This window comes from Somniosus microcephalus, chromosome 5 (genome assembly GCF_052327205.1).
Source record: "Somniosus microcephalus isolate GS21.2 chromosome 5, FLI_Smic_1.0, whole genome shotgun sequence".
Lineage (NCBI taxonomy): Eukaryota > Metazoa > Chordata > Chondrichthyes > Squaliformes > Somniosidae > Somniosus > Somniosus microcephalus.
The window spans coordinates 142024378-142045099 of record NC_140991.1 but is presented as its reverse complement, the minus strand read 5'-3'; the positions used below and the strand labels follow the sequence as shown (position 1 = coordinate 142045099).

General features: G+C 40.0%; 1 protein-coding gene across 2 annotated transcripts in view; it reads right to left on the bottom strand.

The window, feature by feature from the left end:
- Nucleotides 1–20328, bottom strand: part of col1a2 (collagen, type I, alpha 2) — a 57736-nt gene extending 37408 nt beyond the window's left edge. For both annotated transcript variants that reach the window (XM_085988293.1, XM_085988294.1), the window contains exons 1-12: nucleotides 20129–20328; nucleotides 15968–15984; nucleotides 15844–15864; nucleotides 13526–13570; nucleotides 13189–13266; nucleotides 11196–11246; nucleotides 7544–7588; nucleotides 7332–7385; nucleotides 7171–7224; nucleotides 5237–5290; nucleotides 4993–5046; nucleotides 4829–4882 (exon numbers count right to left, since the gene is read on the bottom strand). In XM_085988293.1, the coding sequence (XP_085844419.1) occupies nucleotides 4829–4882; nucleotides 4993–5046; nucleotides 5237–5290; nucleotides 7171–7224; nucleotides 7332–7385; nucleotides 7544–7588; nucleotides 11196–11246; nucleotides 13189–13266; nucleotides 13526–13570; nucleotides 15844–15864; nucleotides 15968–15984; nucleotides 20129–20210 (609 nt within the window). In that variant the 5' untranslated portion in view covers nucleotides 20211–20328. The remainder of the gene's footprint in view (nucleotides 1–4828; nucleotides 4883–4992; nucleotides 5047–5236; nucleotides 5291–7170; nucleotides 7225–7331; nucleotides 7386–7543; nucleotides 7589–11195; nucleotides 11247–13188; nucleotides 13267–13525; nucleotides 13571–15843; nucleotides 15865–15967; nucleotides 15985–20128) is intronic.
- Nucleotides 20329–20722: the final 394 nt, after the last annotated feature.

The following is a 20722-nucleotide window of genomic DNA, read 5'->3' as shown; positions in this document are numbered from 1 at the left end:
TGTTGTAGTGATTACTAAGTAATGTAGTGTTTGTCAAACATTTCTGCGTGAGGGAGCCCTGCAAATATTAGCACATACCTCAGGATCACTTGCAATTACTGACATGTTCCTGGAGCTTTGTCTCAACTTCTGATGTTAGTTGCCTAAAGCAAAACTGACATCAGAAGTTATATTGGTAAAAAAATAGTACTGGAGAAATTAATGGGACTGAAAACCGATAAATCCCCTGGACCGGATGGCTTACATCCTAGGGTTTTGAAAGAGGTGGCTATAGAGATAGTGGGTGCATTGGTTGTCATTTCCAAAATTCCATAGATTCTAGAACAGTTCCCACGGATTGGAAGGTAGCAAATGTAACCCCACCAGTTAAGAAAGGAGGTGAGAGAGAAAACGGGGACCAGTTAGCCTGACATCAGTAGTAGGGAAAATGCTAGAATCTATTATTAAGGACGTGGTAACAGGACACTTAGAAAATAATAATAGGATTGGGCAGAGTCAACATGAATTTATGAATGCGAAATCGTGTTTGATGAATCTGTTAGAATTTTTTGAGGTTGTAACTAGCAGAATAGATAAGGGGGAATCAGTGGATGTGGTGTATTTGGATTTTCAGAAGGCATTCGATAAGGTGCCACACAAGAGATTATTAAACAAAATTAGGGCTCATGGGATTGGGGGTAATATACTAGCATGGATTGACGATTGGTTAACAGACAGAAAACAGAGAGTAGGAATAAACGGGTCATTTTTGGGTTGGCAGGCTATAACTAGTGGGGTACCGCAAGGATCAATGGTTGGGCCTCAGCTATTCACAATCTACATCAATGATTTGGATGAGGGGACCAAATGTAATATATCCAAGTTTGTTGATGATACAAAGCTGGGTGGGAATGTAAGTTGTGAGGAGGAAGCAAAGAGGCTTCAAGGGGATATAGACAAACGAACTGATTGGGCAAGAACATGGCAAATGGACTATAATGTGGAGAAATGTGAAGTTATCCACTTTGGTAGGAAAAATTGAAAAGCAGAGTATTTTTTTTAAATGGTGAGAGATTGGGAAATGTTGGTGTTCAGAGGGATCTGGGTGTCCTTGTACACAAATCACTGAAAGTTAACATGCAAGTACAGCAAGCAATTAGGAAAGCAAATGGTACGTTGGCCTTTAGTACAAGAAGATTTGGGTATAAGAGTAAAGACTTCTTACTGCAATTATATAGGACCCTGGTGAGACCACACCTGGAGTACTGTGTACAGTTTTGGTCTCCTTACCTAAGGAAGGATATACTTGCCATAGAGGGAGTGCAATGAAGGTTCACCAGACTGATTCCTGGGATGGGGGGATTGTCCTATGAGGAGAGATTGAGTAGACTAGGCCTATATTCTCTAGAGTTTAGAAGAATGAGAGGTGATCTCATTGAAACATACAAAATTCTTACAGGGCTTGAGAGGTCAGATGCAGGGAGAATGTTTCCCCTGGCTGGGGAGTCTAGAGCCAGGGGTCACAGTCTCAGAATAAAGGGTCGGCCATTTAGTACTGAGATGAGGAGAAATTTCTTCACTTAGAGGATGATGAATCTTTGGAATTCTTTACCCCAGAGGGCTGTGGAGGCTCAGTCGTTAAGTATATTCAATACAGAGATCGATAGATTTTTGAATATTAAGGGAATCAAGGGATATGAGGATAGTGCAGGAAAGTGGAGATGAGGTAGAAGATCAGCCATGATCTTATTGAATGGCACAGTAGGTTCAAAGGGCCAAATGGCCTACTCCTGCTCCTATTTCTTATGCTCTTATGAAAACAGTGCTATCATTGTAAAAAATATGTTTTATATACAACAAAAATAACATGCTGCTACTTTGACAAATAATGAAATCTGACTACAGATGAACGAAAATCTGATGGCTTCAGGGACCTCCTGGAAACCCCTTGCAGACTCCCTAAGTCATGGGAAGCAGTTTCAAAACCTCATGTTTTGATTTCAAAAGGCTCATTCTAGATCATAATTAAAAATAAATTCCCCAATTTGTTCCTACTAAGTGGTTATTAGAGGAAGACAGAGGTCTGAAAGCAGGCCAATCATCTGCCCTCTCAGCCATCATTGGGGTTGGTGGGATAGGAAGACTCAAGGTGGGGGAGAAAAAGAGGATTGTCCTTATCAAACAAAAGCAGAGAAAAGTGCAAGTTTATAGAGGTTTCTTTGGATGTTGTCTTAATGAACATTTGTCTCTGCAGACTGTCAAAAATATGATTCAGTATAAAGATAATGCCAGATCCATATTATCTGCCATGAACTTCGATACAGTTCCATTCTCTGGGGACTGTTCAATGGAATCATGATACTCAAACTTTGTAACTGGTCTGAGATGTGCTTACAATAGAAAAGAAGCAGTTTTGGTTCTTGTGGGATGTATAACATCTAGTTATCTGACAGAAATCATCAAATACAGAGTTATGAAACACCTCATACGTGCCCAGAAACAACATTTGGCATGTCTGTTGCAGAACTGTTTTGGATGTTTTATGATGAACTTGAAAATCTACTTAAAATATGTCCAGGCATGTTGCGAGGAAGTCTGTCATTTAACTGTTCACTGCAGTTTCAAAAACCTAAAGCAGCTTTCCTTTCCTTAAAGATATGATGAGGCAGCCAACAGTTGATTTGTATAATTTCTCTTGTGTTCTGCCATGGAAACAATTATTGGCCCCAAAGTTATAAATCTGTTTCTAATTTCTGCATTGGGATATGCATGGCTATGTAGCTGAAATGTGTTTTTTTGACAAAAATGAGTCATTGCCCTCATAAAACGGTAACTTTTTACATATGGTCTGTAGATAGAACATTTGGCATATCAATTAATGACTGTGATGAATAACAAAACAAATTCAGCAGTTTCTGAGCACATTTGGTGCTGTATTTTTTTGCAAGTTGTTATAGCCACATAATAGTTTATTCTGTTTAACTATTCCTTTTGTATGTGCATTGTTTGTGAAATCCTCCAACCAGGCTCCAACTCCTGGGAGATAAAAATATTAGGCAATATCATGATTATTTATTGCTGTTTCATTTGTATGACTATAGGTTGAAACTAATCAGTCTTATATAGACCTCAGACAGCTTTGCACTTGGGAACTATAAATTCCTTAATTCTAGGACTGGTGTGGAAAATAAAGAGCAATGGTGCTGAACCAAGTGCTTTGTGAACTCTTGCTGTGATGATGTTAGCTGCAAGTGGCTGCTTTTGACTCTCATTATTTATAGCATATTTTGGTGTAACGCACATTTAATGGAATGCTGTGGTTGCTTATTAGGATGCTGTGACATACGATAGGCTAGTTGGTCACAGTACAATAGCATCGCTGACAAAATGGACTGAAAAGATGAATCTCAGAAATTTAGGAGAAAGAAACCAGAAAAAATACCTGAGATAAGAGCTTAGATTTCCATTGAAAGTCCGTGCAGTAACAGAGAAGTATATGTGTCAGTATTATGACATGGAAATAGGCTGCAGTGAAAGATTTGTCAAAGTGAAGGCAAAAAAGGGGTGAACTACTTCCCTTCAACATTTTTAGCATAAAGGTCAGTGCAGGAAGATTTCCACTGTGGGGAAACTGTAACAAAATTCTAATCCTGCTCTTTGCAAGGGAGCGTATGATTTCAGTTTACTGGGACCCCCTAAATGGACTGCAATGGTATTTTCTCATCCTGTACATTCTAATTTCCCAGTGAAATCTTCCCCCTGCATGAGTACAAAATGGGATTTTCAGTTTTGTACTCATGTTCAGTTTTCACTAAAATTCAAAATTGCAGAAATTTCACCCAAAACGGATAAATTACATAGAAAAATATGAATATGAAGTTCTCTACATCTGAACATAATCTACATCTGAACATAATTAGAAAAGATTAAAGGTTTCTGTTCAATTTTCTGATATGGAATCTAAGTATATTGCTTGTAAAATGAAAATCAGCAGTAGGTACAAAGGGCTAGAAAATCACCCAGTTTTTCAATGCTATGGGTGCCATTTTGTGCCCAAAATGGCATGCGCGCTGTGCACGCACAATTCTGGTGTGGGCTGCGCCAGACACCATCCTGGTAAAGGCCAAATAAAATGCATGCTTTACCCAAGTCTGAAGCAGGCATCAGGCCATTAACATATGCCAATCAGGGTCCTAATGCCTGCTTCTGCTCCCTCTTGCAACTTTGGTTTGCATCTGAGGCAGCCAGCACCAGTGCCGATTGTCTCCAGGAAAACCAACACTAAATAGCACGGAATTAAAAAAAGGTAAATACTTACCATAATCACTGCCGCTCTTGATCCCGTGATCTCCGACCTCACTCCCGTTTCCAACCTCCAGGCCCCTAGATCTCCCCCGGCCCCAAGATCTCCCCCTGGCCCCAACCTCCTAGCACCCCCCACCCCCACCACAGCACTCTCGACCTTCCAATAATACTCCGGACCCCTGCGATCTTCTTCCCCAAACCCTGACAGCTCTCTGATCGCACTCCGAAGCCCAACCAATCCTCCTCCAGATCCCTGCAATCTTATCCAATTACTTACCTGAAGACTGACGCACGAACATGTGCAGGCTCCTATTGCTGCGCCACTTACATGATAATGAGGTCCGAGGCCCAAAATCCCGGGCTCCTCGGACCTTCCCATTTGAGCGCAGGCTGTTAGCACTCTGCAAGTAAGGCGCCCAAAAATGGATGCTACCGAATTTCTAGGCCAAAGAATATTCCTTTGTTTACTGTATAAATAGCATACTCCCTAACTCATGCTTAACAGCTCAGCATACTGTAACTTGAGCGTGGCTGCATGTCTTACCTTCATACCGGCGACACCCGCCTCTGCCTTAATTCCATCCAAGCCATTGTAACCCTGTAAGGGAATGGAAGATATTATAAAATCAGTTAAACGGTGTAGCACTAATTATTTACTGCAGTAGAACAAAGATATATAAAGTATCAAAAATAAAATGTCTAACTCACTCGGTGTCCTTTCCTGCCAGAGAGACCAGAAGTTCCTGGGAAACCACGAGCACCCTATGAAGAGGAAGTGGAAATACAACTGAATCATCAAAATGAAAAGATCTGGCATTGTTGTTATGGCTGTTTGGTAAAGTATAAAATAAACATTTGCATTCAACAGAAGTATCACTGCCTTCAAGTTAGATAGTACAAAACCAGATGTTATTATTAGATTATATAAACCTCATGCTGCATCATCTCTTACCTGAGGTCCAACAAATCCACGGTCACCAGTTTTGCCAGCTTTGCCATTTGAGCCCTGTTAAGAGAAAAGTAAATACTTAGTACCAGTACAATGTTAATTAGAGAGGTTTTACACATAAATTTATACTATTAGGTAGATTATATTACTATTTACGTATGTGAGACATGCTCTACATTTCTATACCTGCTAAAATATATTGTTAATGTATTTACTTCTGGTATATTAACAACTACCAATGTAAGTAGAATGTTCATACATTAGGCACTTCCAAATAGTTTAATATTCAATAGTTGAATGGATTTTCAGTAGTGTGCCAAAATGATAACATCATTTACAGAAACCTGGTAGATTCAATGTATACTTGGCCCTCCAGATCAAGTAACAGTTGTATTTATCTTTTTGGAGGCAGAATGGGTTAGATTGTTAAAACCATACTCTGGACAGATAGGGCTCAGATTAGCCCCAGGGTCATTTCTGACCTCACCCAGACCCATATGCAGAGATGCAGAGAGGAACTAAGGTTGTTCCCCCACAATGGGAAATTTGACTTGAATCCATCAAGTACTCATATTATACTGGTTACAGAGTGGCATTGACAGGAACTGGGAGCAGGTGGCTAGCTATCCTCTTGGTCGGGGTAACATGAGGGAAGACTGCCTCAGAAACATGGGCAAATATGGCAAAAATAAAAACTTAAAATTAAGTAATTAATTATTCACTAAGTGGATAGTTTTTTTTTATTGTACATCATGAAATATCAGAAAACTAATGTTGTTTTATAATGTGTAACAATAAGCAAACTTTCACCTGAATAAACAAGCCTGATGGCAAATGTAGTCAGTATGTCTATGGAGGGCTTATCTAGCCCAATTCTGAGAAGGCGCTAAATACATAGAAACCTACTAATGTAGGTCCCCTATAGGCACCTAGTACATATGATTGGACACTGAATCCAGAATTTTCTCATCCTTAATGTTGTGCATTTTAATAATCGATACTTGTAATATTATATTACATTACGAAACACATTGCATTGTTATTTAGTGCACAGTTGCATATCTGTGACATTATTTGTTTAATTGGATAAGAATTAAAAGAACTAGATTTACTTGTTGGCAAGTTGTTTGTTGTTGGCTGCCCAAAGAACATGCAACCTTGAAGTAATGGATGAGATTGTCCTTGATTTTGAAACATCCAGAACTACAAAACTACAGCAGGAGAATTGTTTCACAAAGGATAGGACTCCATTAGCATTTAACAGTCAAAGCTGTTTATTCTGACCATCATGGCAAGTATATAACCAGATTCTAAGAAGTCAGATGCTTGTCAACAGTAGCATCAATCACAGAAGGGGAAAATTATGTGAGTGTTGGTAATACTTTCAAACTATCTCATTGTGAATCATCTGGACCTTGCCTTATACTCCAGGGCAAGCTTTGGCACTAAAGAGAAAAGGAAACTCAAGAAGTTACAGAAACCCAATGCAACTATCTCCAAGCCAAAACTCTGGGGTGTCTTGACAACTAATTAATTCTTTGAAATATGTAGTTTATTACAATATAAAATATCATTGTGATAGGACTAATTCCTAAACTCTGGTGATTCAGAAATATTTTCTCCCTTCATATTCACTTATCTCAATTTTGGAGTAGGGATTCAGACAAATTCCTATCTTAGTGAGGGGCTGCGTGAGGCTCTCAATTTGCAGGTAAAAATTATCTAAATGCCCAGCTCTAGTATGTAGACATTACTTTCAATTATTCAGAACATAACAGTAATTTATTTTCTCTAGATATTACCTTTGCTAGGTACAATATGAAGCATATCAACGAGTGATATTATCTGATTGATGCATAAAGTAGTTGTGATTCAAGGAGCTAACATTTAAAATGCTGTCACGATTCATATTTCACTTCTTCATAATGTATACTTACATCTTCACCAGGTTTTCCAGGTGAACCTTGAGGACCACGAGGACCCAATGGACCCTAGTGAATAAAAAGACAAAAAGAAAATCAAAATCAATATGAAATAAAAGATTCACAAATTCTTTAATTTGCCACAAAATGAAAATTCTGCTTTGAAGTGTACTTACAGTTGAACCACCTTCACCTGTAATGCCTGGAAGTCCTCGGGGGCCGGGAGAACCCTGAAAATGAACACATGCATTTGATTCAAGTAATTCATGTCTGAAGTATCTAAAATAAATTTTAATCATGGTCATTTCAAATGGAGGTAGTACAATGTGTTGCATAGTTTCAATTATAAATGGGCAAGAGTAAAATACCAAGAAGTTGTAACACTTACAGGAGCACCAGCAGCTCCTTGTGGGCCTTTCATTCCCATTGGTCCCTAAAAAAAAAAGATTATATCAGAATTAGTACACAATATGCTAATCTGTATTAAAGCAAAAAGACAATCTTTGGAAACATAAACACAGTATAGGCAGATTATTATTTGAATGGCAATAGATTGGGAGAAGGGGAAATGCAAAGAGACCTGGGTGTCCTTGTGCACCAGTCGCTGAAGGTAAACATACAGGTGCAGCAGGCGGTTAAGAAGGCAAATGGTATGTTGGCCTTCGTAGCAAGAGGGTTCGAGTACAGGAACAAGGATGTCTTGCTGCAGTTGTACAGGGCCTTGGTCAGACCACATCTTGAGTATTGTGTGCAGTTTTGGTCACCTTATCTGAGGAAGGATGTTCTTGCCATGGAAGGAGTGCAGCGAAGATTCACCAGGCTGATACCTGGGATGGCAGGAATGACTTAAGAGGAGAGATTGTGTCAATTGGGCTTGTACTCACTGGAGTTTAGAAGAATGAGAGGGGATCTCATCGAAACCTATAAAATTCTGTCAGGCCTGGACAGACTAGATGCAGGAAGGATGTTCCCGATGGCCGGGGAGTCCAGAACTAGGGGTCATAGTCTAAGGATAAGGGGTAAGCCATTTAGGACTGAGATGAGGAGGAATTTCTTCACCCAGAGAGTGGTGAACCTGTGGAATTCTCTGCCACAGAGGGCGGTGGTGGCCAGTTCATTAAATATATTCAAGAAGGGGTTGGATATATTTCTTAAGGCTAAAGGGATCAAGGGATATGGGGAGAAGGCAGGAACAGGGTACTGAATTTGGATGATCAGTCATGATCTCATTGAATGGCGGAGCAGGCTCGAGGGGCCGTATGGCCTACTCCTGCTCCTATCTTCTATGTTTCTATGTTTCTATAGATGAATACAAGGCAGATAAGGTTGGAGTGACTGAAGATATAATGACTCACAAATAATCTACATGTACTGCTACGTTTTTGACTGTTTTAGGCTTAGTCTTTATAAACAGGTGGCCACTTAATAAAACTCTAATCCACAAATATTATACTATAAGTGAATCTGGCTTTAGGTGATCAGTATAACTGAATTGATAGCATTTTAACCGGTTTATGTTTCAATTAATTTAATCTATGTTTATATATTTAATTCCCTACGAATTAAAGGTAAATATAAAGATTTGAATTTATATAGGGTTTTACCATGTTTTGCAAGTGTCTCAAAGAGCCATACAATGAATTACTTTGAAGTGCAGTGAGTTTTTATATGGGTAAAAGTCTCAGCCAATTATCCTTCCAAAAATCAGCAGTGAGATGAATGACCAGTTAATCTATCTTTGGTGGTGTTGGTTGAGGAACACTGGAAGAGCTCTCTGTTCTTCTTTAAATAGTACCATGGAATTTAGACTGAACCAAAGAAACAAGCAGATGGGACTCGCCTGAAGGACAGCACCTTCAACAATGTAACACTCCATCAGTACTGCACCAAATGTGAGCTTAGATTTTTGCTGAAATACTGGAATGGGGCTCAAACCCACTACAGAAGCAGCTACCAACTAAGCCAAGCTTACAATGATAAGTGTATATCAAAAGGAACATGTATGCTAAATAGAACTAAAGTGAAAAATCAAAACTTTCTCATCTGTTCTATAGTTATAATGACCATAAGTTCCTCCACTGTTGCAATTCGAGTTGCCCATCACAGTAGAAGCAAATCTTCTGGTAACAATTAGGGGTCAAGTTACATGAGATACTTCCATTCACACTCACCTTATTTATCTTTATTTTACCAGTAGTTTCTTCATCGACATGTTTTGATTTAAACTATGTAATTTTACTAAACTGACCTTACTGGAGAAAACAAAAGGAGTGAAAATACTCAATATATTTCTTATTGGTCACTGTCTTCTGTCTTATTTTGGAATAGGAATGATGGGATATGATGTGTTATAAGTGCTTGGAGAGATTTAGCAAAACACTCTCCTCACCCATACAATTTCAAAAAAATATAAATTCACACTTAGTTTATTATTACATTTTCAGGCAATGGAGACCTGCAATTTGGATTTCTTCTTGTATCCTGAGATGAGAAAATCTATTATTTTCTTTGCTCAGGTACCACTGAATTAGCATCCAACCTGGTTCAAATTCTGAATTATACTCTGGAACAGTCCTTGGAGACACGTGTAACCTATTTCATTGGACCAGCTACATAGAGTGGAGCTCAATTATGAGTGGAGAACAAAATGGTGGATGTGCATGTGAGGAAGACGCAGCAACAAAAATGATGGTATCTCCTGCAAGGCGGAAGATCTTTTCTTCAGGCCTTGAAATAATATAGCTTGGGGAATACTTCATACTGAAAGTGTTCCCTTACAGTACACTTGGGGCTAAAAATTCAGTTGGGCGCCGTTTGGGGTGCCAAGCTCGCCTGGGCGCCGGAATTACCGCTGCGAGCAGAGCCACTTGCGCCATCCCGATATTCAGTTTCTGCGCCCCAAACGGAAGCGGGCCGCTACTCGAGGCTCCCCGCGCTCCGCTTGGGGCGCTCACCCTGAATATCGGCGCGCTAAGGGCCGCAGCGCCACACGCTGCGGCACGGCACGCTGCGGTACTGCAGGCCTTCCTCCCACTGTTAAGGGGGAGGTGCCTGCAACAGCGCGATCCCCGCTCGCGAGTGCCGGCAAATGAGCCCGGCACCAAGGAGAAGTGCCGGGCTCTCGGGAAGCAGCCGGCAATGCCGCGGGGGGGGGGGTTTAGGAGGCCGGGGACGGAGGTGCTGGCAGGCGTCCGCCGAAAAAGCAGCCGCCCCGCACCTCCACCTTAACTAGCGCCACTACCGCCACAGGTAGGCCCTGTGAACCGGTCGCGATTTGCGACCGGCGTTAAAGAGGCGGGCGCGACCAAATATGGTCATCGGGGCGGGAGCGGGGCGCTGCGCACACCGATGATGTCATCGGTGGCGGCACAGCGCTACAGGCTAACGCCGCCATTAGCGCCCCGCTAAATATCGCGGGAGGTGTGGCCAGTGGCGCTAAAGCCACTGAGTGCCCTCTTTGGGCGCAAACTGGTGGCGCAGGCCACTGAATTTCTAGGCCTTGTTCTTTAAGGTGTTATTTTAAAGTGACTTAGTTATATAGAACATCTGGCAGAGAAGCAATAATGTTCCTAGATACTATATGGGGCAACTATAACTTTTATAATAATAAGGTAGTGTAACAGTTTCAAAGATTTAAGATCACATATTCAGCTATATTCTGGTGTTTCACAGATTCATCTTGGTGTTTCTAATAGTTTTTTTATGAAAATCAATCCTCTAGCATTTAAAAGCGGTGAGCGGTTTCAGTTATTTTTTTAATGGTAGCTTTCAAATAATACATGATTCATTTTCAGGACATTTGGTGCGAAAAATGAGAACATTCAAATACAAAATTACATAAAGGCTAATTCTGTGATTCCACAATCCCAGTAGGCAGCCACACTTGCAGGAAATATGAGTTGGATAATCATAGCTACAATCTTGTAGTTCTACCTAGGCCCCATACTCCCTTCAAGTGTGGCTTCCCTGTTGGGAGAACTGGATCAGGAAATTTAGCCTACAGTTGTGGGATTATTGAAGAAGGGGCTGTAAATGCATACCATGATTCCTGGTGTCATTTCGTCCCGTTTAAAGTACTGAGCAGCAAAGCTCTGAAAACAAAAACAGAGACACGTTATTACTTTAGGAGAGGCCTCAACTGATTATCAACTTATTTGCAGTCATGGAAATATTTGTTATGATAAAAGCACCAAGGCTACACTAATTGAAGAATATTGTAAACACATGCATATCTGTTCGTACATCTTTAGAAACAACAACAGAAACATAAATAACAGCAACCTACACAAAACACTTTCATATACATGGTAAAACTAACTTCCCTATGAACCAGTTGCCTTCTATTTTTATTCAATCATGGGATGTCGGCATCGCTGGCAAGGCCAGCATTTATTGCTCATCCCTAATTGCCCTTGAGAAGGTGGTGGTGAGCCGCCTTCTGGAACCACTGCCATCCGTGAGGTGAAGGTACTCCCACAGTGCTGTTAGGGAGGGAGTTCCAAGATTTTGACCCAGCGACAATGAAGGAACAGTGATATATTTCCAAGTCAGGATGGTGTATGACTTGGAGGGAAACTTGGCTGCGGTGGTGTTCCCATGCACCTGTGGCCCTTGTCCTTCTAGGTGGAAGAGGTCGCGGGTTTGGCAGGTGCTGCCGAAGAAGCCTTGGCGAGTTGCTGCAGTGCATCTTGTAGATGGTACACACTGCAGCCACGGTACGCCAGTGGTGGAGAGAGTGAATGTTTAAGGTGGTGGATGGGGTGCCAATCAAGCAGGTTGCTTTGTCCTTCATGGTGTTGAGCTTCCTGTGTGTTGTTGGGGCTGCACTCATCCAGGGAAGTGGAGAGTATTCCATCACACTCCTGACTTGTGCCTTGTAGATGGTGGAAAGGCTTTGGGGAGTCAGGAGGTGAGTCACTCATCACAGAATACCCAGCCTCTGACCTGCTCTTGTAGCCACAGTATTTATGTGGCTGATCCAGTTAAGTTTGTGGTCAATGGTGACCCCCAGGATGTTGATTGCGGGGGATTCGGCGATGGTAATCCTGTTAAATGTCAAGGGAAGGTTCCTAGACTCTCTCTTGTTGGAGATGGTCATTGCCTGGCACTTGTGTGGTGCGAATGTTATTGCCACTTATCAGCCCAAACCTGAATGTTGTCCCGGTCTTGCTGCATGCAGGCTTGGACTGCTTCATTATCTGAGGAGTTGCGAATGGAACTGAGGGCATGAGTGGGAGTAAGGGAATGAGAAGGGACAGAGAAATCAAACTATATTCTTAAGCTCTTCACTCTTCCTGTTTTCCTTTTAGTCAGTCTTTAAATATTTAGTTGTTATCACTCAAAATCAAACAAAAATGCTGGGTTGATTGAAAATCCTTCCTTATTGTTGCCATACGGAGAAGGAAAGTCCCAGTTTCAATCCTTGGCCTGTGTTGAGCAGTTAACTGAACTCAGCTAAGGTGAATATGAGGGAACACTCAAATTAGTTTCAACATCCGCGAGTCAAGCAAGAGAAAAAAAATCAAACAGGATTCCAGTTCCTTTTCACTGGCCTGTGACTCACCCAGCTGAAACTCTGTGCCTGTGTGCATATTGGGTGAAGTCAGGGTGGGGCTTGGCTGTGATGCTGCCACTTTGTATAATATCCTCTGACACTCACTACCTCTAGAAGATAGAAGAGTGGATGCCTGGATAAGGCACTGGACAATTGTAAATGCATCCCAGTTTTTTTTTGTCATTGATAAGTTTTGATTTAAAGAATGTAATTTTACTAAACTGACTGTACAGGAAAAAAACTGAAAGAGTGAATATACTGAATATATTTCTTATTGCTGATCCCCTTCAGCTATTGGAAGAAGGGAGAACATTGGGAGGTTAGGAAAAAATGCTTACTGTTGCTTGGTGCCATTTATATTATATGCATTAAGTCATGGGAACTGAGGTTGGGCTAGATAATTGGTCCAATACCTGATCATAATTCAAAAGCTATCATTCCTCTGAATAGAATCAGCTAATTTTGCATTCATAACTTACTATGCCAGGTTGTCCAGCTTGTCCGGCTCGGCCTGGCTTGCCTGGTGTTCCATCTCTACCGTCTTGTCCTTGAGGACCCTATGATAGAAAGAACGTAGATTGTGACTATGCACCATAGGCATAATTGAAAAAATGGAAATGCTTAGGTTTGACAATTTAATTAATATAGTATATAGCACAATGTGACTGTTCATAAACCAATTTGATATTATCAACAGAAAACAAAACTAGGAAATATTCTATGGGAACAACATTTTCTCTAAAACAAGTTAAATTCAACTTTTTAATTAAAAAAAACACTGGTTGAAGAAAACGAATCAAATGAAAGCATAAATACCCTGTCTCCTGATGGACCTCGATTGCCAGGGGGTCCTTGTGGTCCCTAAAAATGTAAATATTTGGATCAGGTTAGATATACAAAGCTGTAACACAATTCCAAAAGTTCCAGTTTACATGATACTGTCAAATGATTACAAGATTGATCCATTATCCTTCCCCTAGTCTTATTTCTGATTGAATCCTATTATTATAGATATGTTTAAGAAGAAAAATGGAAAAAAGAACTTGCATTTATATAGTGCCTTTCATAACCTCAGGACATCCCAAAACACTTCCCAGCCAATTAAGTATTTTAGTAAAGTGTAGTCATTGTTGTAATGTAGGGGAACAAGGCAGACAATTTGTGCAGCTTAAGGTCCCACAAACAGCAATGAGATAAATGATCAGATAATCTATTTTTGGTGATAATAGTTGTGCGATAAATGCTGGCCAGGACACCCGGGGAATTCCTCTGATTTTCTTTGAATAGTGCCATGAAATCGTTTGCATTCACCTGAGAGGGCAGATGGGCCTAGGTTTAACATTATTCAAAAGACGGCCCCTCTGATAGTCCAACACTCCGTCAGTACTGCACTGAAGTGCTAGCCTGGATCATGTGCTCAAGTCTCTGGAGTGGGGCTTGAACTTACAACTTTCTGACTTGGAGACAAAAGTGGTACCACTGAACCAAGGCTGATACATAACCTAAAGCCTACAAGATTACCAGAAGATGCAAAAGTGTTTTGTAAAGGATTTCCTCAGAGAGCCTTGGAGAAAGAGATTTAACATAAACACTTAAAAAATCAAGGGTCGATCATTATTTTAGAATGAAACAGCATATACACTGAAAATGCTAAATGTTGAAAGTCATTCAGAGACAATGCAAGATTTTTTTTTGCTGACTTGTTTCCTTCACCTAAAAAAGAAACACACCATTTACATTAGAATGCTGCTTCCAATCTTCCTTTTCATCTTTGCCCATTGCCACTCCCAGTCAATGTATGAAGATACTGTGACAAGTGACAGAATGAAAAGCTGCCTAAGTAAAAGATAGACAAATAGGATAAGTGTGATAATGTAGTTCTTTGCATGCTTGCTTCACAGTAGCCCAGCAGCCAAATGCTTAATCAGGGCTGCTTGATACTGGAGCTTGCTTACTGCACCAGAACATAAGGAGGAAGGAATGGGGAAAGATCATGCAGCACATCAGCTTGTTTCATCATCTTAATTCTGTTTCAGAGTCTCATTGGACCATTTTTGTTGAGTTTTGTCAGTTCTGAACCATGTTGTTAGATAGAGCTCTGTCTTTAAACAAGTTCTATTTCACGGATGCAAAGTGATATCATCCAGTTGGTTTGCAACCCCTGCAAGACAATCAAGTCTGTGCTTCAGACCATCCTGCAATCAAGACTGGAGAAGGACGTGTGTTGGCAGCTGCCCACACAGAGAGAGGTTCCACAGGAAATGTGAAGGAACAAAAATAAGCAAATGAAAGCATGTAAAGATCGCACTTTACATCATTGTGCTTATTGGACAGAATTCCAGTGCTGCTGATACCATGGGTCAGCTCTCAAAAGGATAACAGATGGGAAGCAGAGGTGGAGTGGCTCTGCTTGTGGGGGAGGGGAGGGGAAGTGTGACAAACGGACTCCAGCTGTCTCGTCCCACGCACAGCGCACCTTAAACATTAGCTGGGCATCAATGCTCATGTCTAAAGAGAAAACTGTATTATTGTGTGCTGATTTTTTGTCATTTAATTTTTTGATGCATCTTTGCTTTTAATCAAGCTGGCGGAACACAATGTAGACAATAAATATAAAAACTTATGGCATATTATTTATGCCCACATGAATGGACTTGTGTAACTCATGAGTGACATAGATTACATAAGCTATGGAGCACCATGAGCAAGGTATTAATCATGCCCCATGGATCGATATGAAATATTTTGTTTATATCATGCATTAAAGACTGAATTAAAAATGGTTTAAATTTGTTTAATGGTGCACTGTATTCCTTTGTAATTACGTATAGAGCACTGGACATACTACAGTACAGATGCAGCACAGCACTTCCCCCAATAAACTGTCTCAACAACAATCTCAGAAGAGCACCTCTTACTGGAACAGTGTGGCAATTTCCAACTGACATGTGGAATGTTCTTATGGTGTCTGAGGAACTTTGTCCAATTAGTACTAACGTGTGGGCAAGTGTGTGCTGGGAGTGGGTTGAGACTATTCAAGGTTGTCTCACTGCATTTGTATTTCAGTAGTTTGTAGAAATAGCCCATGCTATAGAGTGCACAGCCACACAAAGAAAAAAATTCATTATACGCACCATTAATTCATCTTGGTAAGCCTGCAACAAGCAAGAGAAAACAAAATTACTTAATTATCTTTAGACAAAATCAAAATACAATGGAATTTCTAAGAGTAGCACCATAATGACTGTCAACACTTACATCACTTCCATATGCGTCTGCAGAAAAAGAACAGAAAATAAGATGTTAGTTATGAATTTTCCATATATGTAACTGTAGAGTTAACAATACATTCTGCATGCATGTTGCGCCATATATAAAACATCACTGTAAACTGTTGTAAAACTCTCCTGGTTGATTCAGTGGTATACAGTAGTTTTCACTAAATGATATAGTGAAAATGAGGGAATATTTCCTGTGTTCACTACTTGTAGGAAATTGTAACGGCATTCTACACTTGATTTGTGATTTTGCTAGAAATAGCAAACAGAGTAAAATCTTCCACCAATATTTGAAAGGCTGTCTGTGATGTTTTTCAAAATTTATAAAATGAAGCTGAAGCTTCAGGCTCAGTAAATAAAAAAATCCTTCTTACTCTTACATTGGCCAGGAAATTTATGACCTTAAATATTTTTCAGTAATAAATAAACCCTGGTGGAACTGCGTTGTGTCTCAACTTGGAGCTGTTATTTGGTCAAAAGTAAATTTAACTCATAATAATTGCTGCACTTCATAATTGTAATAATCATAAGTATGTTTTTACTAATTTGATAATGTATTTTTTGGTGAATTTTGTGTTCATAGAGGAATGGAACACTTTCCCATTTCAGGCATCAAGTTCTCACAGATCAGGCACATCATTGCCAGGTTTAGAGTAACTTTACTCTGCCCAACAATATGGCTGAATCCCAACACCCAGAAAGTCAGAAGTGAACACCCCTTTCCTATAACTAGTTGTGCTTGTGACTTCGCTGAGCAAGATTTCCATTTATTGGCAAAATATGACAATTGTTCTCCTTGCATCCTGACAACTAGGTTGAGACTGTCCAAACTCAGTTCACATAGAATCCTCACTGCCACTAAAGCTAAAAGACTTTCATCCCATCACGCTAGGCTGGATTTCACCCTAGGTCCTGAAGAACAAAAATACAATATCTAACCCACTACACTACCCAATGTAACTTGTGAAAAAAGTTAAAAGGGAATGGACATGCAGTAATAGTTCTTTTGACTGCGTTAGGAACTCATGGTGCTAAATCCGAAATTAGTGGCTAAAAGTATGACTTATTTATCCCCTTCCTCATCTGAACTGGATAGTGGTAAAACAGATTCCTATTAGTTCTTATTATATGTAGGATCCAGACCAGGCATGAATAGAGATAACCTGTGTAAGTTAGAAGAGAAACTCATCTTCAGCTGAAGGGGAGTGAAGCAGATGTCCATTGTTGTCACTGTGTCAGTCAGCGAGCATGTTTTGGACCAAATTTGCAGAGAGTTATTTTTTGGAATCTATTTAAATAATTATTCCTATCTGCTCCTATTCTTTAACACCAATTAATTACATGGTGTATATCCATCTTGGTCATGAATCTAATGGGTCTAAATAAGTTAAATGTTTAAAATGATTTACATGTTTGTTTTTAATGTTTAAAAACTCTTCACTTTAAAACTGTCGCTAGATTCCTTTGCTTTCTGAAATGCACACAATCAGTTGACATTTAAAAAATGTTGGTAATTTAAAAAAAGTTATTTCATAAATGCCAGTTTTAGTAAAGGAAACATTTTATATTGGTCAGTGTACATTAATAATCAAATATTTATTATAGAAATGTGAAGACATTTTAAATGGATGACTTAATCATTGATTATTTTTATTAATTGTTTAATTAGATTAGCACACTTCCTTTATAGTACTTATAAACATTAAAAACAAACATGCAAATCTGTTTAATTATCTTATCAGATTTCAGGTCAGCAATAAATGCTGGCCTTGCCAGCAATGTCCACATCCCATGAATGAATAAAAAAAGTTTGGAGTCCAGTTATATATTAACATTAATAATAGTCTAATGAGTCGGAAGAAAATGGGAATGTAGAAGTGTGTGGTCTGGAGGACCAGCTAAGGCTAGTGGTGTTGGGATCAGGTTGACACTCAGGCGACATTTCCTCCCCCATGACTCTGGTAGCCACCCTGCCGACTCTCCGATGATATCATCAGGAACGAAGGGCTGCTGTCACACAAATACGGCCAACAAGGCTGAGGTTTCCACACCTCCTTGCTTTTAATTTCCTGCACTTTGATTCACCCTACACCGTTACCTAGCCCTGCCGCAATAGGGAGATGATGGCAAGTGGCCACAAACCACAAGTCATCATGTATATATACAAATGCTTTCAATGTACTGAAACCAAGTTATTCATAAAAAGCTGAACAGCACAATCTGCTTGCTATTTTACTGTGTATTCCTGCTAGCTTGTTGGTGGGAGTGATATTTGACTATCAAACTGTACACTTGTAACAATGCCAGATGGTATTAAAAAAAGTGTTTGCATCATATTTATCTGGATGCATGATGGTTATAACATCGGTCATGTTACATATAGATAGAAATTACTTGATTAATAATTTACCCTTACAGGAGTACAAGTCAAGCATATTCTGGAAATCACAGATAGGCTTTGCACTTCCATTAGATGCAGGTGAACATCACTTTAATGTGACAATACTTTGTGATGTGCAAAGCTATCCAGCCACCTTGCACACCAGAAAGCTATTAATATAGTACCACAAATAAAGATGGGCTAAAAATTAGAACCGCTCTCACAAAATAAAGCAGTGCAAGAAATTCCTTGCACTGTTGAAATGTAAGGCATGAACACATCAAACACCTAGGGAGGGATCCTCATCTGCTTAAAAACAAGAATGGGAAAAAATGTTTCCTGTGAAATATCCAAAATTTGTAATGTTGCATTTATCTATCTATGTCGTAACTATACTAATTACTTTCCTTTTGGCGACGTGAAGAAGACTCATCTTCCCCCTCCTCAAACCCTGATTTCACCACGGCCAAATCGGCACCTACTTCGAATTACCAGTAGGAGGCTCCAAAGTTCTTGGGTTGGTTTCAGTTAATTCCATTGCCAGTGTGTATAGGTGTGCGTGTATGTACATACTGCATATATATTTATATATACATAATATAATTAAACATTAAATTACATTATATATGATATATAAATATACAATCTGTCGAATACGTTAGACGATCCGAAACGCATTTGTTATAAACGAGAAAAACATCATCACATATGTTCTGCGTCTGGCTACTTGTGGGAATGGATAAAGTGGAGCTGTACTGAGATTCTGCAGATGTGCCCTCATTCCCACCAATGGTCAAACCTGCTGATCTCTCCCACATTCTCACCAATTCGTCCGCTCAAAGAGACCACGCCTTCTTTGGGTTTAACCTAAGTACTATTTGAAACGCAAACTTCAGAAGCTGCCTCTCAACTGGATACATCTCAGTTGCTGTATATTTGCTCCAAGGGGCAATGTAACCACATCAGATGGGCGGAGGCATAAAAAAATCCACTCGCGCAAAACATACATTTCCTCATTTGAGAAATTAGTACTTTGGACCTTGTAAACAGATGTCCTTAAAAACTCTTTCTAAAATAGACTACTTTAGTCTCTGCTACAGTCTGCCTCGACAGAAGGCTGAGGTAAAGCGCCGTATTAAAGTGGAAGGACCACCGCAAGGTGGCGACATCGCAAAATACTCGCCACCTTCTCTCTGCCCAGCCCAGCATTGTCATGGAAAACATTTACTTCTATAAATTAACATTAAGTCCCCCGCCCCTATAGATATTTTCATATTTCTTGATTATTTTTCTTTCTAAAGGCTAGCGACTGGTATCATCTGGGCTCAATGAAACAGAATAATTTAAACTGACGCCCGCAATATTCCTTCAATGCGAAGCAACTTAGCTACACTCGCGCTACTTTTCGTCATAATTTCAACGTTTGTGCGACTAAATCTTTAAGTACTTACTTACACATTAATTTAAAGCAAATATATACCTATATATTTTACGAAATAAGCAAGGTACAGCTGCGTTTGACGAATCATTTGTTATTGTATTGCATTACTTGTTTAGAAAGGTTTTTCGTTGCAAATTACTGGATTTATAACGGGTCACAAAATATGATTTTATACTTTTATTATTCTTGTTTCACTGCTATACTTTTTGATAAGTTTGAACTTAGGGTTTCTGAAAGAATCTGGCATGCCTTATCTTACTGGGCTGCAGCCTCCAAGCAAACATACACATTACATTGTCAGATTTAAAAGGGGCACTTACATTCGTCTTCATATTGGCCTCTTGCAACGAACGTCGTTACTGCAAGCAGCAACAAAATCCGTGTATCCACAAAGCTGAGCATGTCTAAATGTTAGACATGCAGACTCCTTGTGAAAAATAGCTCAGCCTTTTACCCAGCAAGCATAAAACAGAGGTGATGATAACTCCAGACTTTACAGAACCCTCCTGCCGTATCTCTAGCGTGATGTACCCTTCTTATAGTGCAGGAGGATCCCTGTCTGCGTGTCAGGACATCCCCTTAACCAATAGAAACCCAACGGCCCAATACTTTCAACCCCAACAGGTCCATTGGAGGAGCATGTTCCAATGCGCCCAGCCTGCCAGAAGAATACTGGCACAGCATCACTGGAATGACGAATCCAGAAACACTTAATTGAATCCAGCCCTCTGCTTTGTCGGGTCGGTCTTCACTTCGCGAGCTGTGCTGGGGTATTTAACATTTGTCCCACTTTCTAAAGTGGGACACCGTGTCAGCAAACTGCCAGCGCTAACAGTAACAAAACAGGACAAGAAAAAAAGGGGCAACTTTGTGTGTGAACCCGAGGAACAGAACATTTCAATAGTTTGCTTTGG